At 40.9% G+C, this 27913-nt stretch overlaps 2 protein-coding genes across 5 annotated transcripts; both read left to right on the forward strand.

The window, feature by feature from the left end:
• The first annotated feature begins 3217 nt into the window (after window positions 1-3217).
• On the forward strand, window positions 3218-16406 carry LOC145449410 (uncharacterized). 2 transcript variants are annotated; one of them, XM_080327766.1, is made up of 9 exons: window positions 3218-3895; window positions 4260-4385; window positions 4695-4730; window positions 5578-5663; window positions 7381-7603; window positions 9294-9419; window positions 11566-11701; window positions 13254-13381; window positions 15200-16406. In XM_080327766.1, the coding sequence occupies exons 2-9, from the start codon at window positions 4349-4351 to the stop codon at window positions 15361-15363; spliced, it is 936 nt and encodes a 311-aa protein (XP_080183892.1). In that variant the 5' UTR covers window positions 3218-3895; window positions 4260-4348; the 3' UTR covers window positions 15364-16406. The 2 variants fall into 2 exon arrangements, with proteins under 2 accessions (XP_080183892.1, XP_080183891.1); XM_080327765.1 differs by lacking the exon at window positions 3218-3895 and having other exon boundaries at window positions 4213-4385.
• Window positions 16407-18197: 1791 nt separating this feature from the next.
• Window positions 18198-27273, forward strand: LOC145450494 (sialin-like). 3 transcript variants are annotated; one of them, XM_080329009.1, is made up of 12 exons: window positions 18198-18832; window positions 18890-19117; window positions 19228-19455; window positions 19521-19608; window positions 19666-19761; window positions 22074-22201; window positions 22646-22801; window positions 23259-23391; window positions 23892-24013; window positions 24072-24188; window positions 26046-26152; window positions 26664-26771. In XM_080329009.1, exons 1-11 carry the CDS (start codon window positions 18830-18832, stop codon window positions 26145-26147), a joined length of 1401 nt encoding a protein of 466 aa, XP_080185135.1. In that variant the 5' UTR covers window positions 18198-18829; the 3' UTR covers window positions 26148-26152; window positions 26664-26771. The 3 variants fall into 3 exon arrangements, 2 of the variants coding, with proteins under 2 accessions (XP_080185135.1, XP_080185134.1); XM_080329008.1 differs by lacking the exon at window positions 26046-26152 and having other exon boundaries at window positions 26664-27273; XR_013918501.1 differs by lacking the exons at window positions 26046-26152; window positions 26664-26771 and having other exon boundaries at window positions 23788-24013.
• Window positions 27274-27913: the final 640 nt, after the last annotated feature.

A 27913-nucleotide genomic window follows, 5' to 3' on the forward strand; every position in this document is an offset into this window, starting at 1 on the left:
TACATCACTACAACAATTTCGTGACAGTGGATCAAATGCCTATTTTCCGCGCCAATCTGTGGGTCGCACTCATTACCTTCATCAGCCAACATCACTGTGTTCATTCTTTTATCAGAGATAACCAGATTTCATGAAGTTACAATGCGGATTGAAAGCCGGCATATCGCAACGTCGCACCAAGACAAGCTACATAATTTTGAATTTCAATGATGGTCATGTCAAATAGATATTGCGTGATGATCATCGTACCAAAGCGCAGAAAATGATTTTCAAGATCAACAAATTGATAATAATAATCATGTAACTTCTACATTCTCAGAGTCTACGATTTTAAAACACCCTTGATAATTTACGGAGTGGAAGTTGCGATAAGTGAAATGCAAATTTTAACGCGACATATGTCGAATATCATTCGTTTTTATGATATTTAGATTGAAATAATTATTATTACTATTTTCTTAATGTGCGCGTTGCACAACTTTGTTGTCTTCAATTAGATGTCGGCTGGAATGGGTGACTCATGAATCGAAATTTGAGATATGAATATAGACCAGTGGCGGCTCGTCCTATAGGGCAACTAGGGCATTGCCCCACCTAAAATTCTGTTCAATAACAATTCTTTACCATTTATAGACGCACACCTATCTATATAAACCGAAATCACAGCGAAAATCGTATACTTCTTGTCCTTTCGCTTGTAAATGTCCATATATAGCGAAGTCTATGCGAAAATCAAATTCTCTTCTGTGTTTTCGCTTCGCGAATGCCTAGCCGGGGCTTGCCCCGGTAGCGCTCATAACAAGCTTTCACTGTCTATTCTCTCAAAACCGCGCATAATAAAGAAACGGTGATTTACTCTCTCCTATTCATAAAATTACCGAGCAACCGGGGCACGATAGCTCTGTGCCCTTAAGGTGTGATGTAACAATCGTATCTATAGCTGAACTCTGTTACCGTCATATGCGTTTAGTCGACCTTTGTTGGTATAGGTCGATTTTAATGGGGTTTCACACCATGAAAACTCTTGAAACTTGTTATGTCATGTCGTGATGGTGGTATTTAACACTGCCCCAAGTTTCAGGGTTTCTACTTAAAGTTTAGGGTAGTAATTCCGTTTCCGAAGTTGAGTGTGTGCTGATCCGTCATGTATCGCAAACAGATTTTACTCAAAAGCCGGTATTGGTATCCATTGGTTTTGACGGTGTTCAATACTGAGATCGGTTATGACATTTGGCACGGTAAGTCTTACTGTTAGTATCGAACGCTGTACCAAGTTTTAAGTTTGTCACTGAACTGTGTTAGTGGTAATTTCGTTTCCTAATTCAAGTGAGAGCTGACTCGTCATTTATCGCTAACAGATTATACGCAAAGCCGGTATTGGTTTCTATTGATGTTAACGATGCTCCTTACCTAGATCCGTCATAAGCTTTTGCACGGTATGTCTTGATTTTAGTATCGAACGCTGTGCCAAGTCTCAAGGTTGACACTCAATGATTAGGGCAGTAATTTCGTTATCAAGGTCGAGTATGGTAAAGATGTGCTCCGATCTGACACTTTAGCCTACAACACATTGCGGATTTCACGCAAAAGCCGGTGTATCTGCGGTAACGTTAAGTGAGATGATGATATCATTCTCAGTTTGCATTCAAATATTTACTTTGATCGTATATTCTCCAATGTCAATTTCACCGTGAAATTGTGGCCTTCAAGCCATTTGCGTACAACCCCTCGTCACTTGATCAGCCTATTCCTCAGTAAATTTTACGCAAAATTCGGTGTTGGTCTGTTCGCATTAATTTTGACAGTGTACCATACCGAAAAGGGCCATGAGGCCACTTCTCGATAATGTCATGTAACAGTGTACTAAGTTTAAGGCTTTCATCCACGTATTTATTCGGTAATATATTTTTCAAAGGCGATTTCGCAGCAGACCTATAAGACAGTAATAAAAACGTATGTGCCGTGTTACAGTCTCCAGTTTCAAGCCCAAAATCTCTTATGCTGTACCGAGACCAAATTTCCGAGCCTGCTATTCTTAGTCCTTTACAATGATGTTTTGGATTCAATAGGACAGGCCCAATCTATGAGATAACAATTGCGTATCTGTCCGAATTCGTTGACCTTTCCAATTAGGCTTACGCTATCTCTCGAGTTATAGTCATTTCCATTTCTGCAGATAATTAGTCAGGTCTAATGCGAACATGAACCGTGTTGAATCTTTGTTCCGTACGCCGTTTACGCAGTTACCACACTTCAAGTCACAGCTCACCAGCGGACCTCTCGTGGCACATACGTTAAAATCACTGTTGCCGGGAAATTCATGTTACCGTACCATCATTAAGTTACTTGTTTACGTTGGAAAACGCCATTGTGACGTCATCTTGGTAAAAAGTCGCTTGCAGCCCTTGCCCCACCACCCGATATTGTCACGAGCCGCCACTGATATAGACAGTGAGCAATTTTCTGAGATATGCAATCAATTTGACAAATCGAAAGTACGATCATTATCATGTTTCTGGCAAAACAGTCAAGGTATGGACAAAGTATGGAAGTATGGAAAAACAATTCCATACCATACTTGGGAAATTTCCATACCATACCATACTTGCACATTTCCATATTCCATACAGAAATATCGTTCCATACCATACCATACTTCCATAACATACCATCCCATGCCCTGGCTGTGGCAAGGGAATAATTATAGGCCACTTCGCTCATCGCGGAATATAGTTTCGAATTTCCATCTACAACTGTAGTACGATCTGACATTATGCTAAGCGGTTTATCTGGGCTACTCATCGTTGTAGACACCGCTCCTAAACCTGCTTCGGTTCCGGGATGCGTCTTGCGCTTCGTGCTAATGAAGTCTGGGACGAGTTTTCTCAGGCAATTCTTCGTAAATTCCCACACTTGAGCAATTTTGTCGGTTTCATATTTGAGTAGCGTCAGAGGCGCGTGGTATAAGCAGCATATAAGCAGCGTCTTCTCATAGGTTTGACAAAACCTATATATTCACATATTGAAAATCCCCGTTTTTAGGTCCACGTGTGATCAATATATTCAAATTCCCGCGTGTACATCACGAATGTTGTACAGGCTTGTCACTTTACACTCAATTAGTCATAACCATTTTGCTGCGATGCTGCTGCGATATATACGCATGGTAATGATTATCAATGCTGCTCTGAGGATAGACTTGACTTTGAATTGAAGTTACGTTTGAAATGAATGACTGATACACCAAAAAAACTGATTTCGGAAAATTGAAACAGTTTGCGTCTAGCAAACGTGGAAACTGTATTCGGGCTGTGGGGCACAAAAATGTCAATGAATCTGTGATCTGTGTCCTTCGTTGCAAATTATCACATGATTAATTATTCACCAAGAGGTCGCGCTAAAATTTTATCTATATCGAATATAATCGAAGACTCCTCATGGTGACATCGATGCGAAGATCAAATACCATGCAATCTGCGGAGGAGTCGGTAAGCTAGCGAGTTCGCTAGCATAGTTGGATACAGCCTGTTTGTTTTTACTTCACTCAACATGGCACGCAGGCCTAAGATACGTACTATGCACTCCTGCTCTTCTGTTTTGTGTGCTATTGTGTCATGAAAGGCGACAATTGGACAGCAATATTTACTCGTTGGATTACATGCTATAACAAAATAGGAATTCATTGAAAAAAATTGATCCAAGTTATAGCTTAGTAGCATAAAACAGCATATAATCGCTTTTGTCACTGATACCGCATAATCGTATATCGCTGCATCAGCGGTTTCGAACGATATGCAGGCACTATCAAAGGGTTGTTGTTTTGGCGCGGCGATGAGAGACGGTTAGCTGATCCTGGGCCTACGATATCGTTTGCCACGGTTGACCCCGCATTCGGGTAAGCAACTAAACTTGCCAAATTCTACAGTTGCGGTGACAAAGAACGCCATGTAGGCTACAACAGCAGTATCTCGTATATGATAACTGGCAATTTATAAGTCAATACATGTATAATTGCATATATAGGTAAGAACGCAAACGAATGCTGGCCTAAAGCCCTAAAGCTGGCCACAGGCGAGCCCTTTCCCTGGTCTATAACTATTTATTCTTGGATAAACTTATTTAGGCTCATGTGGCAGGTAACTGCTTACAAAGTGAGAGCAAATTTTCGATCATTTTGTCGATGAATATGATAGACGGCACATTGCGTGTCGTGTTATGTGACGTACTTCCGCCTACTCAGTTAACGTTGACTATACCAGCTACGTAATACAACTTCTATCGGAGGAAAGTCCTAGCGATGCGTTCTTGCTAATATTTGGGAAGGCAGCAGCCGTCAAAGGAAGTTCTAATGAACGTCGAGATATTTAAATTAGTAGTAGCATTAGGTAAGTGAAAGATTTCGTTGTCGATTCATTACATTGCATGTTAGTGGCAGATTCAAGTCTAACCTGGCTATACGCTGAAAGGCGTGAGTATACCGACGTTATCGTTGCTCTGAATTTACTGCCTTCCATTGCTCGGTATCTGTCTGTTTTGTATTGTTGAATGATATCTTCTGTTGGTTTATCTTATTATTGCACATTTATATCAGCGTCTGAGATCTATACGAAAATTATTAAAATTATTGTAGCAGCGTATATTGAATGATGTACGGTAGTAATTGACAAAATGCATGTATGTTGTTTGTCATTCAGGCTCGTTCCTATCGATCTGCGATTCGACAGCCGCAGGTAAGAATGCAAATTGACTATTGCTGGGTTGTTTAACTGCGAGAACGGCTCCGGGTGCCAAATTTTTCGTAAAATAGAGCGAAACCTACTGAAATAGTGCCAAATTATCTTGAATATTCGAAATATGCTACATAAAAGAGGAATGACTTTCAACAGTCCAATGAATCCCACATTAGACCACAGAAATAAGATCTTACGTCCTGGTGGAATTCATTTTTCTCTGTATCGTGTCGTCAAGTTAGATCTGAAGAAGTCCGCAACTCTATAACAAAATTGGCACGAAGACGAACTGGGCAAACACTTCTTATGGATCAGCAAGCTTTGAGGGATCACGAATTACCTATACGTCTTAACGATCTAAACTAGGCCTGAGTTCTTATGTCCAGGAAAGGGAAAGTATGTGTACAGCCCTAAGTGAAGGATAGTTGACATTACAAAGCAGAAATTGCGCTGGGCAGCAGATAAAGTGACCTGTGACCTAATAATTTGATGCAATGCAATAACACACCAACGTGCTTAATGCAATTATATATTAAACAACCTCAGATACTTCATTGGGTACACAAGTAAGTAGACAGCACTTGTTATTAATCCAGTGTGCTGAAGACACATTTCCTTTGTGATTGTTGCAGATCGTGGAACGCGCCAAATTAGTGACAACGTATCAAACCCAAAATTCCGGTACCAGCCAACACGAAAAAGCCTAAATTTCGAAATTTGGCACCCAAATGTGTCAGTTAGCAACACTGGCCTATTAAGTATAGGATTATCTCAATCTAACATCGACAGCATGCTACGAATATCAATCTAACGAGCTTACGTATGTTCTATCTTTCTTATTTCACAGCTCTGACACAAATTACCGGGTCAATTTCCTATCAGTTTAATCTCACTGATCCACGCAAATTCGATAAAACTGGATTTACAGACAGGGTAAGTGCTAGTGTAGGAAAATCTGCGCTAGAAATGCTTTACAATTGTGTCTTCAAGTAAATTTCGAAAATTTTGAATGTATCCAAACGGCATATTGGGCGCGCAGTACGACGGGAGTGTATTTGGTCACACGACCAGATTCGGAAACTATCTAATTCTAAGTAAATTGGTGAAATGTTTCTTTGCTCTAATTCTAACCTACTTTCTGTATTTTTTTAATGCCACAAGAGAACTGTATAATGTGAAACTAGTCAATATTGGTGTACAGATATTTGCTATACTCATTGCTCATGCACACGAGAATGAGTTCTGACTACATTTAATATCCAAGTTTTCGCGAATTCAGTTATTCTAATTGTAATCTAATTTGAAAAAATCTGCGCAGCTGTAATTCTAACTTTTTTGTAATTACTTAAAGATGAAAATATTTTAGCTGTACAATGTACACTGTACAACCGTTTGGAATAGGGCTCTTCAAAATTGACTTTTTTTCTCAAATCGTACTGGCTACTTGATAAAATTGTTAGGTTACCTAATTTAAGCCTACACACAAAATTTGGTTCAATTCCAGCCAGTAACCGCTTTGCTACAGGAGAAGAAAGTTTCTATTTATTATATTAAAATAAATAATAAAAAATTTTGAAAATTTTTTGTTCACCCCATGAAAGTGTTAGGCTGTCTATAGAAACTATGCTCACCAAATTTGGTTCAATTCCAATCAGTGGAAGCGGAGTTATTGCCGTCGAAAAATTTGGATTTGAATAAAATAGTAGTTTCGGTGACCACAACTATAATAAATAAACAAAGAATCGGTCACCGTAAATACTATTTTATTCAAATCTGAATTTTTCGACGGCAATAACTCCGCTTCCACTGGTTGGAATTGAACCAAATTTGGTGAGCATCGTTTCTATAGACAGCCCAACACTTTCATGGGGTGAACAAAAAATTTTCAAATTTTTTATTATTTATTTTTATATAATAAATAGAAACTTTCTTCTCCTGTAGCAAAGCGGTTACTGGCTGGAATTGAACCAAATTTTGTGTGTAGGCTTAAATAAGGTAACCTAACAATTTTATCAAGTAGCCAGTACGATTTGAGAAGAAAGGTCATTTTTGAAGAGCCCTAGTATACATGCAGCCTATTGTTGCTGTTGCTGCTTTGGTATTCATGGAGTTTCGACGGCTATGGTTATTTACGCCAGGCCGATATTCCTTATATATTCCTGGTATTCCTGATCTGCAGCACGGCCCACTTTCGTTCAAGGCTTTTGTAAGACGAGGATGAATAACGAGGAAGCAAATTTGTTTCGAACGAGTCTGTTTGTTTGTTTTGATATTCGTGGTGCTTCGACTACATTGGTTATCTTACACCAGGCCGATATTCATTATTTTTGATTCCGTATTTACCGACCTGTAGCACGACCCACTTCGAGGATTTTTATAAGACACCTCACGTGGCGAGGAGGAGCCTAGATAAACCTCCAATACTTCGGTAGGAATTCTGTAGTCAACCTCAGTCGGACTCGGACCCGCAATCCATTGGTGTTGCAGCTGTGAATTCTACCACCACGCTATCGCGCCACCAACGCGTCTTGCGCACCAGGTGCTTTGTCGTTCGAAGGGCAGTTTTCGCCATCGCAGTAACTGATTCCATTCAGTTATGATCAAATTACAACTGCTTTATCAATACTCCTATCCGTGGTGATTTTTGCAGCTGTCCGATATATTTTCGGACTCGAACCTCAATTCGACCGTATCAGAGCGTCACGAAGGAGATGCAACTATCGTCAACTTCATTGTTGTGACTGCCAGTGACCAAGACCTTAGCAACATTACTAAATATCAAGCTGATATCGAGAGAGCGCTGATGAATGAAATAACAACGCTTGCTGCGTTCCGGAATTCGACCTCTATTATCATTTCGTCGGCAAAAGCAGGTATGCGCGAAATCATCACCCAGTTGAAGTGGTGACATAACGAAATATTTTCATTTTTAGGCCTATAGCAAAGTACATGTTTTATACGCTTATTGTTCCTTCAGTCATCAAGTGGTATTGGTACCTATTACTTCTTACCTTTCAAGATTCTGTCAAATAGGATGTTGTTTTCGATTGATATTCAACTTTGTGAATAGAATCGTTTTGTGAAATGTTTCTTTGCTCTAGTAATAATTTTAATCCGATATATGAAATGTTTCCGTGCTATAATTTTACTCTAATATAATTTATGGTTTTCTTGTAAATGCTGCAGGAGAGCTGACTAGTGTGAAACGAGCTAAGCCTGTTGTACTGACATTTGCTATTCTCGTGCTCACGAAAACGAGCTCTAATTTGATATGAACTAAAGTTGACTCAATGTTCAAGTCACGAATTCCGTATTCTAATTCTAATCTAATTTGGAAAAGATGTGTATCTATAGTTCTAATTCCGTTCTAATTAGGAAGGAACTCTGTAGTCCAACTCTGTAGTACAACACACGCGCGTCCACGTCGTCCAAATATCATATGATCGACCGAAAAGATCATCGCTCCATCAAGTATGCCGGACCTGATGTGTGGAACAGTATCCCGCCGGCCATTCGGCAGTCTACGAGCATGTCCACATTCAAGTCGAAATACAAGCAATTACTACTAAATAAATACAGTCCATCCTCAAGATTACCGGACCACGACTGACCTATCGATCTCGCTTCCCATGACATGCCGCCCTATTTCTTGTCGCTTCCTTTTTCTATACTTTTTCTATACTTGTATTCAGTGTGCATGCCTCCTCTTTACATCGCCTAGGCCAGTGGTCCCAACGTGGGCGATATCGCCCCCAGGGGGCGATTTGGCGGTCTAGGGGGGCGAAAATGGGCAAAGGGGGCGATGAGGCGTCAAAACGGCTGACCTTTTTTTTTAGTCAACCCACGGAAATTAAGTGTGTCAAATTAGACATCGAGCCGAAAATTTGACCTTTTTTTTCAGTCAACCCGCCGGTGATTACAGTTTGTATGCCCAATTTTCGGTACACAAAATTTGGGGGGCGATGAGCGGTGTTGACCTTGAAAAGGGGGCGATGGGTCGAAAAAGGTTGGGAACCACTGGCCTAGGCCAAGGTGGGTGTCCGATTCCATAGACAACTCCTAGTCGCTTCGACATCTTCCTTTCTTTTCATTGTATCGCATTTTTTGTGGTGTATTGAACTGATAAAATTGCTAATAAACCAATGATGATGATGATGATCATAATACTAATTCGAATTCGAATTTTGCATTGTGATCAAGTTTAGAATTGTGACACAAGAATGCTTTCTCTGGCTCTTTCTTCTTAGATTCACTCTCGTTTTGCCAGTCAGCATTGTTGCGTCACAATTCAAAAGTTGATCACGACGCAAAATTCGATGCTGATGTTGGAGGGTTCCGGGACCATGAGCAGAATAAAATGTATATTTTCGTAATCAAGGAAAGCAGCAGCTTTCAATTGATACCCGTTTTATCCAATTTAGCGCTCGGCTAGTCAGTCAAAAATGTCCGAAAAGTTGCCTTTGACCAAATGGAAAGTGTGACGTAGATCAATTTCACTGAGCCGTGAGATTTGCTTGTGTCCACACCATATAGGATACTATGTTGATATACTCGTTTTCACAGACGTCAATGAATGTGAATCCCATCTTCATTCATGCGGAACCAGGAATCAGACATGCTTCAACACGGACATTGGATTCGGGTGTGCATGCAGTACCGGCTTTTCTGATAGAAACGGAACGTGTGTAGGTAAATCATGATAACGACAATTCAATGTGAGGATTGATATTAATACCTGGTATTAAATCACACTTCGGTGAAGTCGTTTCAACCTTTGATTAATCATTTGTCTTCAAATGTGTATATAGCCGGTGGTGGTCAAAAACGAAGAACATTCTACTATTTCTTTTGCCTAACTTTAGGGTTACCATACGTCCTCTTTTAAGAGGATTTGTCCTCTTTTTGACTTTTTTGAAAGTGTCCTCGGATGACGCCCTTTTGTCCTCTTTTTTGAAAATTTAGGTCACATTTAGAGCAAAATGCGAGTGATATGCCGTAAATTAGCACAGAAGTGACGCTCCGGCGAGTATTTCGGAGTGAAAAACGGTGATTTGAGCTCTGAGCGAAAAGTTGACCTTCTTTTTTTTTTTTTTAGTCAACCACCTAGCAATATGGAGAGAAAAACGGTATTTTGAGCTCTGAGCGAGAAGTTGACCTTTCATTTTTTAGTCAATCGATCACAAAGTGGGAAAAATTCACCGATTTTTGAGAATTCTTCTCCGGTTTTGCAAGTCTCAAATTTCTGAAAAAGTGTCCTCTTTTTAGATTTCCAAAATATGGTAAGCCTACCTAACTTGTACTACATGCCCACGTGCTTATGTTTTAAAACCTTCCACTTAATCAGGGGTGGGCGATTATTATTATTCCCGGTGGGCCGAATGTGAAGCAGAAAATACGCAGGTGGGCCGAGAAAAAAGTTTAGACTATGTTCTGCGGCGTGCAGTTTTATTTCTAAATCGAAAGCAGTGAATTACATCGTTAACACATATTGTTAAGGGGTGCGTTAATATTAGAATGCGTCCCTATGGCTATGTGCGGCTTGGTAAAATAGCCTTGCTGTTTTGCTAGCTCCGCATCAAGCCGAGAGTTTATACTCACTGCATGGTTTTTCTCATAATACCGACTCGACTCGACTCGAGTCCGACTCAAGCCACGATTTTCCGATGACTCGACTTCACTCGAGTCGATTCAATCTGTGTATTGACTCGACTTGGACTCGACTCATTGCGGATGACTCGAACCAAGTCATATGACTCGAGACGCAGTCGTCCAAGACCGACATTTCATTGTAATTTCGAAGGATACTATAAATTAACCACACTATTGGGATTTCTTCAATGGTACTGGTACTTGAAAATGCGACCAGAAACTGCTAAAAGCGAAGACAATCAGTATATTATAAATGCACACCTTTCGATATCACTAATAGCGTTATAAATTGCGGGTTTTACAGAACTTTAATTGGAAACAGAGTAGTCAACATAATGACTTGAACTCGGACTCGAATCATAATACCATGACTCGAACTCGACCTCTACTCGCTGACTTGGACTCGGACTTTACTCGGTGGGGAATTGAAAATGACTCGACTTGACTCGAGTCAAAACTATAAAAGTGAGAGTGACTTGGGACTCGGAGCCTCGTGACTTGGTTATTTATTACCCTGGTACTATCGGTCGAAAAATTTTCAAAATCACCGGTTTTCTTGTGCGGTGCTGGCGTTTACAGAATTTTTGAATAGTGTTCCCGTTTTCGGATCTCAAAATATTGTAACCCTAACATAAATAAACGAGACTTCAACGTAAACGCATTTCCGGATCAGTTTATGTAGCAGTTTCTGTTCATACATTAAATTAATAAATAGATTTTATAGTCTAAAACTTTTCGAGGGCCGCTCATAATCGCGGTGCATTTGACCCGCGGGCCGCACAATGCCCAGGTATGCATTTAATGGTATTTGAGGCAAAAATTGAGATTTTGTGAAGTGCATCACTTTTATCTGTGGAATCGTGATGTCGGCTCGACAAAAGAGCCCCTGTATAACGATAACTAAATATACTGTGGTTTGGAAAATCGCACCTAATGTATAGCGACATTAGTAATTCTGCATCAGTCCGCAAGATGCATCTGTAAATTCGAAAGGTGGTGTACTTCCGATTAAACTGCTAACGGTATGCGGAGCATCAACGAAATCTACATTTTGAAAATACTGCTTGGGTACTTTTCAGATCTTTATGTCCCAGTTCTACTGGAATCCTAGGAATTTCCGGCGTTACTTCGATTGAGTAGCAACGCCGACTGCTTCGACCAGCACTTATATTGGTTTGCGTTCTAGAAATTTACTGCATGCTGGAAGATGCCCCGACATGGCCGAGGTCAGCAACACGGTCAGTACGGTTGCAGGACGGCAGCCACGCTTCGTCATTCGGGAGGTTGCCGTACAAAGCTTACATCATCTACACCTGCCCATAGTAAGTAACCAGACTTGGACAATAAACAACCACAGATAATTCTAAAGGTCTAACTAGGCTAATTAGAGCAGTGCTTCCCAACGTGGGCGAGATTGGGTGGGGGAGAAAGCGCACGAAGAGGCGATAGCGGATGGTAATATTAGGACGGCAATACTTAATTAATCGCCACGAAATGCACGTGAAATCGGGTTGTTCTGGATCTACCATGAAAGTTGGCTTTATAAAAGGAAAACTACCACCGATTATCATAGTGGAGATGGGGCTTTCGGGAGTCAAGTCGGAAAAATGAAATGTCAAATGTTTCCTAACTCTAATTCTAATCCTAATCTAATTTGCAAAATATTTCTATTCTCACATTTTAAGTCTAATCTCATGTCTGGTTACCCTGAATACGCTACGAGAGAAATGTGTGGTGAGAAACGAGCCAAGCTCGGTGTGCAGGCATTTGCCATTCTTGTACTTATGAGGATGATCTCTGATTTGATATGAACCGAACTCAAGTAGTTATGATTTTGACTACTTCTACTTGACAGTTTTCAGTATTTTAGGCAAACCTACGCCTAGATTAATTACTTTTTAATTACTTCGACTTCGACTTGATTACCGACGATGACGACTTTGACCTTTAACCCTAATTCTAATCTAATTTAGAAAAAATTATAAACTGATTTTGAAAAAATGTACATATAATTTTACTTCTAATCCTATTTAGTAAAAATATGTGTAGCTACAATCCTAATTGTAATCTGACAGGGTCAAAAACTGTCCTGTGAAGCTATTATTTTAATCTGATTTAGAAAAAACTTTTGCTACGATTCCAATCTCATTTGGAAAAAATGTTGATTTAATTCTAATTCTACTCCGATTTAGAAAACACTGTCAAGCTATAATTCTAATTCCATTCTAATTTGGAAGTAGGCCTAGATATGCAGCTATAATGCTAATTCTAATGTAATTCGGAAATAGCTGTGTTGTGTAGCTATAATTCTAATCTGATTTAGAAAAAAAACTGTAGCTATAATTCTGAACTAATTTGGGGAAAATGTAGATATAATTCCAATTGTAATCTTCTGTCTATTACAATCCCTGTAGGAACACTCTGTAGCTATAATTCTAATTCTAATTTAGTTTGAAAAAAGAAACTTTGAAGCTATAATTCTAGTTCTAATCTAATTTAGAAAAAACCGTGTAGCTATAATTCTAATTCTAATGCGATTTGAAAAAAACTGAAAGTATAATTCTAATTCAAATCTAATTTAGAATAAACTGTGTAGCTATAATTCAAATTCTAATCTAATTTCGGAATAAATGTGTGGCTATAATTCTAATTCTAATGTGATTTGAAAAAAATAACCATGAAGCTATAATTCTAATTCAAATCTTATTTAGAAAAAAAACTGTGTAGCTATATTTCTACTTCTAATCTAATTTTTAAAAAATTGTGAAGCTGAATTTTAATTCTGAAGCTAAAATTTTCTAGTTGTACAAGCCTGTACGTAACTGCGCAACCATGTAGTTGTGCTATATCCAGAATATATATCCGTGTTTTCAGTCGATACAATCTGGTGGATGCGGTATCTGGCAAAGCGGTCGTGGATGTGATTGAATGCGTCGGTACAGCGGGAGCAACCACGGTTACGAATGCCGGTTGGACTGGTGGCGAAGTGCGGTGTGACATGAGTAAGTCAGTGGATGTTGTCAGCGCGACAAGATAGCGTAATGCCGACAAGATAGCGTAATGGTGAAGCGTCCGGCTTCTTGATCGGTAGGTCGTGGGTTCGATCCCCGGCCGGGTCAGACCAAAGACCTGATTAGTAACACTGGTGTCCATGACTTCCCTGCTTGACGCTCATGCATTACTGGGATAGCATGGAGGGGTGGTGCATGACTTGGAAAGCCGTAAAGGCTATATCTGCACTTCCTTGTCCAGGGGCATATGCACGTCATGCACTCATGGTATGCATATGGATATATCGTGTGTATGTGTAGCATGAGTCGGTGTATATGCCGCAAAAAAACACTAAGGACAAAAATAAACTACGTCCTTTCCTTTTTCCTTACGACGCACCAAGACAATAAGTTACAGACCATGTAACATGTGACTCCGAGAAGTGTGCCAGAACGATCAGCAACGAAGACCTTTGCCGAAAAGGAATGCCCTTATGCTGATCGAAAACTTTAATAATGTGTTTAATTGTCCATAGGCTCCTAAATGGCTGACGCCGAATGATCCTGTCCTGGCGATCTGAACCCCACAAGAAAAATACCAACCCGCAGGGAAAAATTATTAGCCAGTAAAGAAATACCAATTTTAAATCGTGTGCTTCTTTTAGTTCAGTAAGTTTGGGCGATTTCAATATCTTTTGACATAGCAGATAGGAGGTCACGAACAATGTTCCCTCTAATTTCTGACGATTCTGCGCACACTCACCAACTTGGTGCTCATACCCAGGGACGACAGTGCGTAAAGACTAAAAAAAGGTCATCACTTCGGATTTTTTGATTTTTTGTGCGCAACATAGATTTCTGTGCGCAGAGACCGTGTCAGCACTGCGTATTTGCGCACGTGCGCAGGTTAGATGGAACATTGGTCACGAAATAGCATCATGTAACGAAGTCATTATACCAAACGGGTACGCCCGAAGATGTTTAGTTACCTTTTCCAACACACCTCACTCAGCTCTATAACCGGTAAATCTGATTTCGTGAACAGAGGATAAAAAAATTCATTTCATTTCACTTCATTTATGCATTATAGAATTTTTCGCGCTTCGCTCGTTCAGGCGATATCAGCTAACTCACTAAACAGGACACCTCGTGTAAGGCGATAAGTAGAGGAAAAAAGAGTCGAGCCTGGGGGGTCTGGGGGAAGGCCCCCCAGAAGTTCGGTGTTTCACCCTATAGGCGCCCAAGACCAACGTTTTGGGGGGCTGACGAAGTGTGGTTACGGTCCTGCCCCTGACGAGTGTCAGCAGAAAATCTTCGGGTTCATTTCAATATCAATATATTATTCAATTGTAGCTTGAAGTTCTGTAGCCCCAAGAGTCTCCTTAAAGAAGCACTCCTACTTTTGTGGAGTGCTCAACTAGGTTTACCCACTAGCACAACTTACTCAATGTTTTATGTGTTTTGACACTTACTTCCATTCGAAATGTTTATCAAACAAAACTACGTTTTACTATTCAACATTTGAGAAGTGGTAAGTAGTTTCGAGATAAGTTTCCATCACGTTTATGAGAATGTCTTTAAAATTAATATTGTATAAATCAAACATCATTTCGAGGCATGTAATACCCTGTAATAATAATCCCAATCGAACCAAGATTACAGGCAGGAATATAGATGATGCAATGTTACAACGTCCAGAATGCTCGCTTGGTCGTGATGCTGTTAGCAACTGAGCTATTTCGTCCTAAAGTACATGGCTATAGTATCATATATCCTCAGGGGTTTAGGCTTAGTGCTTCGAAAATGACTACATCTTATTTTCTATTACAGGTGTTGGATTTATGGTCGCCATCATAATGGCCGCGATCAGCAGCGCTATAATTGTGCTGGTGCTGGGCGGCTTCATCGTAAGTTGCTCCAATGCAAAGAAGAAAAAGAATCCGCCTCCTGATACGTTGTCTTTTGACATGGAATTGGATACGTCGTTCAGCTAGGCTGCAATGCGTTGCATCGTCGAGTTGGTTTGGGATTTCGACTTCTTAAAAAAGTCTCGGAGTGCGGCGGGCATTCGGCACACACATGCTATTTGACACGATGCTTTATGAACTTTTCTACTTTGTCTGTAGTTGTCTGTAGTTAGTCAATCAAGTGAATGGACATCCTAAACTATGATTGAATTCTCATTACGTGGCGAACCACGACTATTTCATGTAGGTGGCGAGTTGGTTGCCACAACCTGTTTTAGCCTATATATGTATTTGCATTACAACATCATTGATTTCAAACCCTTACCAAACGCATTGAAGTATTGTTGTATTATATCTGCCATTGTTGCCATCTCTCTTTCTGGTATCCTGCTGAAATCTGCGGTCATTGCCACGAATATTTCAATGACTTCTTTACCTCGAAATCGAAAGCGCACAAGTACAACACACGCACGTCCACGTCGTCCAAATATCATAATATGATCGACCGAAAAGATCATCGCTCCATCGAATATGCCGGACCTGTCGTCTGGAACAGTATCCCGCCGGCCATCCGACAGTCGACGAGCATGTCCACATTCAAGTCGAAATACAAGCAATTACTACTTAATGAATACTAGTCCATCCTCAAGAATACCGGAACACGGCCTGACCTATCGATCTTGCCTTCCGTGACATGCCACCCCATTTTTTGTCGCTTGCTTTTTTTCTATACTATCTTTTACTTTTCATTCAGTGTACATGCCTCCTCTTTACATCGCTTAGGGCCCTAGGCCAAGGTGGGTGCGTGATTCCAAAGACTACTCCAGGTCGCTTCGACACCTTCCTATCTCTTCTTTGTATCGCATTTTTGTGGTGTATTGAACTGATAAAAATAGATACTAAACCGACAAAAACCATTAGCCTATGGTCAACCAGATCCAGTTGCAGTCAACCCTTTTCAGGAAAACCACGTAGTGGCTGTGCGATGCATTATTTTCGACTATTTTCATACATTAATTTTTTTTCTGATACTGTATGTTGATGTTAAATATATGTTCATCATCTGCGTATTTTCGGCAATTTCCATTAGCCGCCATGAATGTCACGCCATCTCAAATGTATTGGGAGTTTTGGCAGAAAAAAAAAACAAAGCAATGTGACCAAATTATGGCAGGCGATTAACAAATTAGCCATTTTTTCGAAGTCCAGTAGTACGTAGTTTTGTAAGGGCCAGTTGGTTATTAGTATGCATTTTGTCTAACAATGCAGTGGTTTGATGGGCTACTGGGAATAGAAAACTCAGGAAAGCAATGAGAAATGAACTCCTGGCGCATGCAGCTATTTTCGAGCGAATAATTGCATCAGTATGTGGCGCTGTCCCGAATCAATTACCATGAGAATAAATGGTTATATTGGCTATATAATGTTTGGCGAAGTTGTTCAATTAGCTAGTAAAGGTTTTTGACAGACTTGTACAAACTACTGAATTTTCAAAAAGCTTAACTAGAACTATAACTATAACTACCCAATTTTTAAGACTCGCAACTATAACTAGAACTAGAACTACCCAATTTTCAAATTCCGCAACTAGAACTAGAACTAGAACTACTCAATTTTCAAAACTCGCAACTAGAACTAGAACTAGAACTAACGAAATTTAAATATCGGCAACTAACTAACTAAAACACAACTAACTAAATTTAATTCTCAATCAGCTCGTTCATTTTTATTTTATTCGAATTCGGCGTTCCAGCCTTCCACATGAACGTCGGTACACCGAAATTACTGAAAAATCAGACAGACAGAACTATTCTGTAATCAGTACAGGATAAACTAAACCATTTTCTGCAGCGGTTGCTGATTGCAGCGAATCAACGTGAGTCGCGAATATGTTTTTCGTTGAATTTTGCCCTCTTTGGGGAATACAAAATCCCAGCATGCGAGAAAGCCCTTTCACTGGGCGCAGATGTCGCAGTCATCCCAAGAAAATCTTTCGCCAAGTTCCGTAATTCTGGCAAGTCGGTCATATTCCGCCAATAGTTTAGCGCATTCTGACCCAGGGGTAGTCGCTGTTCCCTGGCATACTTTTTCACCTCAGACGGGCCGGATTTAACTTCAAGCGGACGACACTGACTTGGAGGTAGAAAGTTGTAAAATGAGAGTCTCGGTTTCTTGTGCGTCGGAGAGCCAGGAGGAGACGACCCAGGCAATTTCTGCAATTTCCTTTGTAAAGATACCTTGGGCGAATCCAGATCGTCTTCTCTTTGTGTCTGGGCAGGCGTGGTCGGTATCATCATCACGAGTCAAATCTCGTAAGTTTAACAGACGCGACAGCTTAGTTCCGAAATAATACTCGCCAGCGCACAGCAGGAGATCACTAGTTCACATTCCAATTGGTAAACAACCTCAGCGGGAGATTGCGTGTGCTGCACACTGTCGATTGTTGTAAATTTGCCGAGTTATCAGTGAACTCGGCATAATCAATGTATTAACTATGATCCAACAATGGGCCTTCGATCCTTTGTCATGATAACATTAGCAAGTCTAAGTAACCGCACTTGTCACGCGAGAAGAGTTCTCATCGCGCAGGGCAGGACACACGAGTGTTTTCTAGTTGTTCGGCAACTAATGTTTTTTTGAAATGCGCAACTAAAACTAGAACTAGAACTACTGAATTTTTAAAATCTGCAACTACAACTAGAACTAGAACTACAGAATTTTCAAAATCCGCAACTACAACTAGAACTAGAACTACGCAATTTTCAAAATCCGCAACTACAACTAGAACTAGAACTACTCAAAAAACTGTTAGTTAGTTGACCGTCAACTAACTAAATATTTAGTTTGTACAAGTCTGGTTTTTGAGTGTAAAGAATACTGAAACGTCACTGCACACGCCGAGCGAAACCATATAAAATTCCCGAACTGTTTAATATTCATCTCGATATGGGTGATTCAATTCTTTAGGTACGATATCGGCATTGAGATAAGTTCTCTAATTCGGATTATAGTTCCATTTCACCAAACCAGTTTGGAGAAAATTTCTCATTCGCTCATAGTTACAGGAAACGGTAACCGACATTTAAAATCCTAATAGAATGTAATGAACCTCGATTCATAGAAGCACCGCAATTATACAACGCCCTGTTAGCATTAGGTGTAATTTTTATGTACTTCATGAACCATAACTTACGAGCATAGGTTCTAAGCTGCCAATATCAACGATAGGCTATAATTATATATCGTAACGCACGTACCCATACGCTTATTCGAGAGCAGACTCCTTCGATTTACGAAGAAATAAATAGCGTCTCTCGTTATCTGCCTACTCGACAGAAGGCAGCTCGAACTAGGTGCGTAGCGTAGCTAAGCTACAAAAGACAGTCTGACAGAAGGCAACAACTCTGCACAGAGTTTGTTATGATTGGATTGTAGATCAGCAAAGGGCGACAAATTCACTGTTAGCCGTGGAATCTTATCACCGGGACTCCAGATGGTGAGCGATGACAATCAATTAGCACAGGCATTCCTAAACCATTGTCATGTTTCGTAGATCGAAAAATGGATCAAATGCAGATACATATTGACAATTCTGCTGACGCTGGGCATGATGAACGCGTTTATTATGCGAGTGAACATGAGCGTGGCTATTGTGGCTATGGTGGAGGCGCCTGAAATAGACAAGGATGATATCCACGAGTGCAGATACATAAATGCTGAGTCTATGGAAGCCGGCGTCGATGCGTCTAATAGTACGGATAAGGGCGAACATACTCATAAGGTATGGTTGACTCCGTTCAGGCTTGTGATGGTAAATATGTGTATAACGCTAGTGACACAACTACGCAGAATTGGATTTTGGTCTATACATTCTATTATCGTTAACTTCAGCCATTTCGTTGGGACTCAAAAACTCGCGGATGGATACTCAGCGCGTTTTATTACGGATACATTACCACTCCACTTCTGGGCGGTTGGTTAGAGCATAAATTCGGAGGGAAAATCGTATTCGGGTCTGCAGTGTTTCTCTCGTCGATTGTGACACTGCTGATGCCGACTCTGGCATACATCGGTCCAGGAGCACTCTTGGCATCTCGAATACTGTTAGGAATAGTACAGGTACATTAACTGGTGCACGAGCTCTCAATTGTATGGAACTGGAAGATATCATTTTCCATATCCAGGGTCCCGTGTATCCATCTCACCATGGAATGTGGGGTAAATGGGCACCGCCAGTTGAGAGGTCAAAATTAATGTGCATCGCCATGTCCGGTATGCTTGAATACAGCGGTTTTGGTTCGGTTTTTGTCATGCAATTCATTAACACAGGTCCGTATTTTGGTGTTGCATTGTCGTATATCGTATCTGGCTCTCTTGCGGACAGTGCTTACTTTCAAGGATGGCCCTCGATATTCTACGTGACGGGTAAGGTTCATGTTTTCAGTTAACACAATGTATGTTATTGTGAACGGATGTGTGCCAGTATCAGCGAAACGTCGTAACCGGCTGTTTACTTCCTGCACGGTGCTGTGTGTTTTGCTACTTGAGATAATGACCTGATAATCGTAGTCAACATGCATGAAATTGTCTGGTGTGATGCTCTCGATTCTAACTCCCATTTATACTCACCGCATATCCATTATCTGCATATAGTTTGGCACGTATTTTATAGAAACCGATTTATACGAATCGCGGGCGTATATGGCTTGTCCAATTAAATCCACATTTCGCATTCGTCGCTAAGAAAGTATATACGCGCGTGGAATGGATGCTCGATTCATACGCTGCTAATGTGTGCTGTGAAACGGGTGCAGCTGAACTTAAAGTGTCTGGTATACGGCTTGCCATAACCGATCTAGCCACGGTGCATTCGCTTCATAGCAGCACTATTGAAATATTCCGCTTCCTTTGTGGACATGAGTGAGACAACATTGGCATCGAATCGAAGACAATACACGGAATGTGTTCATATCGTCAGATTCGCAGCAGTGAATCGCGTGATCAATACGCTAAGTATAAGGGGTTGAATTTGCAAAATATTATACTTCAAGCGTATGAGCAAAGTGCCTAAAATAAAAATGATAAACAGTTTTGGTTAAAAACGCTCCATAGGATTGTTGCAATGAGACTCCTCCTCGCTGTTAAGATGTCGGTTCTACTTGTTTGACACAAGACTCCCACATGCCAATAATAAACTGGAAATAAAACGAAGTTTACAGTGCTGTTTGTTTTCCGATGTGAAAGTGCAACTATGCTGTAAAACAGTGTTCTCCCACTCAAATGTGCGAGATGTCAGTGTCTTGCTACTCCACAACACAGACCAAATCTAGGTAATTGGTTACGTGTGAAAAGTCATACAGTGCACATGCGCACACACAAGGTACCAGTGTCGCCTGCATTGACTTCATAATATGCTGTCCAATGTTGAGATGATAATAATCGTGAAGACGGGTACATCGTACATCTAATAAAAACGGCGACACTGAATCTTATCATATTGAAACATAACTAAATTAACGGGATCGACTTTAAGATTAATATTAACGTTATGTCTCCGGAAATTAACATGCTTGTCTGTCGCCCTGTGTTGCAAAATCTTGTTGCGGGCCGCACAAATTACACCTAGCGGGCCGCGAGTTTGAGACTCCTGGTTTAAATATGTTATGGCTATAAGATTAGTAGTCTTTTCAATTCGACTATAGCATTGTTTGTCTCGGTGAACTCGCGCGATTCTAAGTCGATGGAGAATTTGCCCCTATACCGCTGCGCCGATATCGTCTGAATCGGCTTACAGCCTTTTTTTTACCAGATAATCATTGATATTATCTAGTTTTGTGTTTTCAATTGTGAGCTACGAATACGATAGTACAAACCCCCAACTTTTTCGACGCCGTAACTGCCCATAATACCCAAGCTGTTCGCTTCCGACATGTCGAGTAAAGAACTGAAACAAACACGCTGACATTACCGGTAATATATTAATCTTTCACGTATTTAAACGGTCATATACATTTTCGACGAAATTAAGAAACATCCATAACCGGCACTTAATTGCATTGCATATTATTATCACTTCTGATCAGCTCGCATGCAAATTCTATTAATTGAACGTTCAATATATCCATAATTAAGTATGGAGTACTTCATGTGAAATTGGCGACGCCCCGAAATTTCCATATTTTAAAAGCCCTGCATAGCCCAATATAGCGTATACGTTATTATTGCGTCTCAACAGCTTTTGTGGAACCTTAAGTGTTGTTTATATGCCGATGATAGCATGATCTTAGGATACGTAAAGATACTGTCCTGTTACCCGACAGTCGTTTTCCGTTGGTGAATTATCTAATCGTGAAAACTCACTGACTCACGGCTGAGCCAAATCCGAGTGATTCGATCCCTCCCAGATAGGGTACCTCCATATTGGCGACATGTTTTTAAAACGCTTGTAATTTAACATGACGGCCAGGAATTCAATGGCAACACACACTTGGTCAATAAGGAAATGATAAATATATTATATAACCCTTTTGTGGTTCCGTAAATAGTGACATTGGGTATTGTTTCGGGAGGTATAAAGTTGCTCTGGGCGTCCCAGGGCACCGAAGTATGAACTTAGGTGAACGATATAGAATTTCAAGTTATTGGAAATGGCGAACTCGAATGATCTGAAGCAATACGTATATGAATGATGACGAGAATAAACCATGACTGCCAACTTGGGCCCTATTCATCTTCAGGAGGGTTGGGAATATTATGGAGTATCATGTGGGCCACCCTGGCGTTTGACTCTCCCGAGACGCACCCGAGGATAAAAGATGAAGAGAGGAGATACTTGCGAAATGCTATTGGGAAGCTGGAATGCAAGGTACTTTAAATCAAAGATTTGAGATCAAGATCTGTAGAGATGCGTGTGCAGTGAATGAATCGTTGAATGGCCGCATTAGGCACATCCGGTATATTGCATATACATACATGGGCCGTATATCAAAACGAATTTATCACACCGTATTGCTTAATCGCATTTTGCCGTCTCTGGATGTCCGATTGTCCAAACGCGGCACAGTCGTAGCTCGTTGCTCTCGAACCTATCCACCTTGTCAGTATAACGGCAATGGCATATTGGATTTATTCAATTCATGCATCTATTGGCAATGTTTGAAACATGATTACCTAAATGGGTCATATGTTTTGGGCAGCAATTGTTGGCTTTCGTTCGATATCGAATACAAAGCATCAGCAAACGCGATTGTTCCCGTTGACATTGGGATATATCTTATTGAGAATTGTATTCGTGCAATATCGCCCGCAGATCAAAGGACCCCCAGTGCCCTGGAAAGATATAGCACGTTCGCCGCAAGTCTGGGCCTTGGTATTTGCTCATTTTAGTTTGGATTGGGGATTTCGGAACCTTTCAATGAACCTACCGTCATTTATGGATCAAGTTCTAGGATTGAATATCAGCCGGGTATGATGATAGGAAGCGATATTGTATTGTGATACTGGACGATCATCTTCGTAGCTGGGTATTGACGGGTCTTATTACTTATATAACCGTATCAATTTCAGTGCAACAGCACATTGTATATGATATGGTTCAAATAGTGGAACTATGTATTCAAGTTACAAAAACTATCATATTGTGTTCCAATTTGTCGAAAACAATAACATATTTTCTCTTGATTCAGTCTTGCGATAGTCAACGGTGTATATCAACAAGTTGACTCAAAGGGATTAGCAGACTAGACTTTCCGAACACACAAATTTATTTTTCTCGTAAATTAATATCTGATCACAATTACTACTTCACTGAGAAGGTCCAGGTGTCTATATATAGTTCCATGTAATAAGCTTGTTTTATATTTGCTAATAGGACTATCGAACGCCTCGGCGTGTAGCATGATCTAGCTTGCTACCCGTTTCAGAATAGCACACTGTCAGCCATACCCTTTCTAGCCGTGTGCGTATTCATCGCCGCGTCGGAGAAAATACATTCCATTGTCATGAAGAAGAAGATGATGAGTCCAATCGCGTTCAAACGGGCACTCGTATTTTTCGGTAAGTGCCCTCCATTGACGTATTTGGTTGACGGGCTGGACTCAGCCTTTATTTCTCCTTCATGTCTTGTAGCAGTATCTTTGTGTTAAATAGTTGCGTTGAGTTTATTGTTAATAATTTTATCATTTCAAACACACAAGATAGCGGTACAATGAAAAAATAGGAATGTGTTGAAACGACTTGCAGTAGTCTTTGAAATCAGACATCCCCTTTGGCCTTGGCGTTGTAAAGAAGGTACTTGTACAGGTACAGTGTGCTACTGTGCACTGAATGAAAAGTACTGTGAAGATACCATAAGCATCGTAATCCTATGATGTTTTGTAAAGATAAGAATTGAAATTATCACAGAATTCGTGTCTCGGCATTGCTATGACACCTTCTTATTGATCTTATCAGTAACACGGACTGATACACAGGCGTCAAGTTTCTTCAATTCAATTGAAGTCTATCGGAGTATCGGTATGAATGGACGACAGATAGTTGATATTTTGCATTATCAGCTCAGATCGTTCCGGCCTTCTTCTTGGTGGCTGTCGGCCACACAGGTTGTAACCTCGTGGCACCGTTACTGATACTGACGATGGCGTCTGGATTCGGCGGTTTATCAACGCCCAGCGTGCTCGTGAGGACGTTGATTTGTTGACGTCACAATGGATTTTAAGCGGCCGTCATTTTTGCAGGTTAACTTTGCAGAGGTGGCGCCGAGGTTTGCCGGGGTGCTGTTTGGGATGTCCAACACTGTGTCGATTTCGTCTGGGCAGCTGGCTCCGGTACTCGTGGGATATATCATAGCCGACGTAAGCATGTACTTCGCGAATGAGTGCGAAAGACTGGGTTGAAATAGGTTCGACTGACATTGACTAAATTCGAGTCAAATTAACAGTCGCAAATTTATCGCTATTGCAGCGGTCCTTAACCATTATCAAACCCGAGGACCCTTACGCTAATCTGAAACCTTCGGGGCCCCCGAATTTTCGCTGAGACACAAAAACAAACATCTACAACATTTCACATCTAACTACATCACGATAGATTACTGTTACACAAAATGAACTGCACGTCAACAAAGTGTTAAAAGAAAATGCGTTCGTATTGTTCGGTGGAAGCGCAACAGCGTGTTACCGGTTGGTTAATTGCAAATGAGCAAATAAACATTAGAGATTGAATCGGGATTGCAGAATGTGGGATCACGTGTTCGCAAAATTTCCATATCGGAACCGCCTTACATGTTTCTGATGAATATAGAGAGTATATACTTGCGAATGCCTATTCTCTGCATCAGTGACGTGCGGTGAGGTTCATGGCTGGTGAGGCACGCCCCCCTCCCCCTCCACATACACACACAACACGCACGCAAGCACGTAAAGCACCTGATAAAGAGACCTAAAATGTGAATAACAACAGCAGCGGGTATAGAGAGCATTTTCTTTGCACACTGATAGCCGTTGCAATTCCACATTCTATGATACATGTAGGACTGTTCCTATTGTTCTAAATGGGCAAGTTTAGACAAATAATAATTACTATCTCTTCACGTAGGCCTTCCGGTATAAATTATTCGAAAAACATCAAAAAAGCATCCTCAGTTACATTTTTTTCAGTGAAAAAACACTAGATTTGCCGAATTTCGAAAGAAAATGCACTAGGTCAAGTCAAAATATTAGCTTCGCTTTACGCATTGACCGCCGCTTCTTATATAATTCCTACAAGACTGTTGAATTCCGAAATCGATAGCGCGTTTCAAAATGTTTCGATTGTCCAATTGTTAGCGAATAGTGCATGAAGCAGATTCGTTTGTGCCTCACCTAGCCATTGTTTCTCTACGATGGCATTGTCTGTAATAAAGGCGAAGGTCACCTTCCTTGGCGATTTTTGGGGGTTCTGGTGCCCTGACACTGTTAATATTTAGATTTCCGGAATCAGTGTGACTATAGCGTTTCATTGATACCGGTTATTAAGAATATCGAGCTATTTATGATCAATTGCATTGTTGCAGATGAGGCACGACCCGCCCGTGCCTCACCTGTGCCGCACCTCTCTTTTCGCGGTGTATTTTTGATGATAATGATGTAAATTGATGATGTTGGATGAAAAAAATGTTCAAATTTAGTTATTTATGAACGTGGATGTGTAACATCAATATAATCATCGACTCATGGAGGGGTTTCACAATTTTCACTTACTCATCCAGACGACAGGTGAGGCACTGCCTCACCTGCCTCATTGGACCGCACGTCACTGCTCTGCATGTTTATGTTTGATATTATTCCATTGTTCATTCGATGCGCACCATGAGAACAAGTGGTGTATCTCGTTGAGGGATCAGTCTCGCATGCAAGGGAATCGGGTCCATCCTTGAATTAGTGGGTAATAGAGATTAAAGAGAGATTGATATTCGGAATATTTGTCATCTTGGGTGTTCCGTTCCAACGCTTTTCCAATAAGACACAACGCAAATTGAATGTAAACTTTGATCAAGGCTACACGAAATGTGTGCCAGTGACGAACGCAGCAGCTGGTATCACTTTTTTAATCGTTCTCATTGACCTATTCCTGACTAGCAAACTCATCAACAAGTGCCTGCGAAAAGTCCACCGATGCCCCTAATCCTCTTTCACAGTATTTAACGGCCTTTGAAATGACTGTTGCCACAGGGTTACGATATACGTTTGATCCAGTTAATTCGGCCTGGTTTTCAATATACAGTTTTTGACAACTTGATGGATGCGCTATACTGCGAAAATGCGTTTCTCTAAACTCGGTAAGCCTCTGTTATTAGGGTTGATCAAAAGAAGACGTAGCGGTGCACTTCTTCAGATTAATCAAGCGTGATGCTACACGTAGGCCGTATATTGTTGATAATATTTATATTTCATAAATATATTGTCTGATAGTTCATTATAAATCCAAGCGAAGCAGTACTCTGAGTCAGCGAAATCCGTCGTTGTAAAAAATTGCAAAGCTCCCGAATACTACAAAACATATAGTCGAAACCCTGTTACATAATATTAAAGTCCCACCAACCAACCAGTTGCACAAAAACGAACATGTGCTGTAATGTACTGTACACTGTACAGTTGCAGACTTGCACACGCCCAGCTTTTGCTTCCATTCTATATCCACTTCCCATATCAATTGATTTGCAATTTGCATCACTATAGCTGTCGGTCGTTGGTGTGATACTGTGACCATATAATGGCTGCTTCATACGGTTTGTCGAATTGTGGAGCGTAAATGAGTCGATTTTCTTAGCTAGATCAATTCTCTTGCAGACATCGAATCTTCGGCATGCCTGGCAAATCGTGTTTTACGTCGGCGCCGGTATATCGGCCTTGGGCGGAATTATATTTATGATGACGGTACGCATCGACGTGCTGCCTTGGGCGAAAATCTCGTCTGCGCTACCGGACACATGCATAGAACGATCGGGAGACGAAAAGGACGAATCAGTCTATGATGAGAAATACGCTCTGAATTCTGCCACTACTGCGTAACGGCAGCTTCATAAGGCGAGGGTCGGGGAAAGACAATCGATGCAGATTCGATTCCGAAGAGTTTCGTTGCTGTCGCTTCACAATCACGACAAGTGTGATTACGTCGTAACGTAACAAACTTGAGCTTGAGGAGTAGGCCTACGAAAGTGCTACTTCGGCCGGCCCTATGGACACTGTGCAGCTCTACAAATTCAATCGTCATATTTACGAAGATGATTCCGTGATTTAAGAATCTTGCGCCTTGCCCTTTGTCCGGCTGGCGCTTCAAAGTCGGTAATAGTACCAGCACAGTGACTGCAAACGTAAGGTCTATCATAGGCTACATTTTAGTGAAATTTATGACCGTTATCTTCAAGTGTCAAACAAAATGAGATTTAATACGTCGCGACACTGGTGTTGGCGTGTAGTCATTATATAACATCGCAGAACAGGGAACGTGCGTTGTACAAACTGCATCTCGCAAACGAAATGTGCTGCCTTACGCAACAATGATCTAAAAAAAGCGTTTGGCTGCGTGGTATTCTCGGTATTTTCCTCTCGAAATTAGCGCGCTACGGTCCGGGGTCCTCAACTCGAGCTCATCACAAGCAACCAGTCTGGACGACAACAAATGGTTTCGATATCCAACACCTTGTCCTTAGCCCACCTTGTGACCTGTGGTGTTCGGCAAGGCTCAGTTCTTAGGCCGATCCTTTTTATTTTATATGACAATGATATCTTTGACACCTCGTCATTGAGTCATCGTCATTGCAGGGCATGAGAGCATGGACTTTGATGTTTTGAGTTACTGGAAAAGAGAAATTGTTTTCCTCATCCCAATGCTGCTGCTCGATAACTCGTAGGCATGACTGCAACATCAGCTTCGTCGAAAAGAGTTTTCAGCCACGCAGGAATACTGTATAGTGTAGGGCTCGCCAACTCAAAACGGGTCGTGGGTCACTTTTCAAATGACGTACGTAGATGTTTCGCGGGCCGCAATAATGCAATATCGAGACAAAATAGGCCACACAGCTGAGCACGTTTTTATA

This window comes from Botryllus schlosseri, chromosome 11, assembly GCF_051294905.1.
Source record: "Botryllus schlosseri isolate E-star chromosome 11, Bs_hap1, whole genome shotgun sequence".
NCBI lineage: Eukaryota > Metazoa > Chordata > Ascidiacea > Stolidobranchia > Styelidae > Botryllus > Botryllus schlosseri.

What these genes read in the sequence shown, in the direction of transcription:
- LOC145449410 (XM_080327766.1), top strand. Translation starts at nt 4,349, where the DNA reads ATGAACGTCGAGATATTTAAATTAGTAGTAGCATTAG. An exon ending in CTGCGATTCGACAGCCGCAG is followed by an intron (nt 4,731 to 5,577) that starts GTAAGAATGCAA and finishes CTTATTTCACAG; the next exon opens with CTCTGACACAAATTACCGGG. An exon ending in ATCATCTACACCTGCCCATA is followed by an intron (nt 11,702 to 13,253) that starts GTAAGTAACCAG and finishes CCGTGTTTTCAG; the next exon opens with TCGATACAATCTGGTGGATG.
- LOC145450494 (XM_080329008.1), top strand. An exon ending in TTGGGAAGCTGGAATGCAAG is followed by an intron (nt 22,202 to 22,645) that starts GTACTTTAAATC and finishes TATCGCCCGCAG; the next exon opens with ATCAAAGGACCCCCAGTGCC. An exon ending in TATCAACGCCCAGCGTGCTC is followed by an intron (nt 24,014 to 24,071) that starts GTGAGGACGTTG and finishes TCATTTTTGCAG; the next exon opens with GTTAACTTTGCAGAGGTGGC.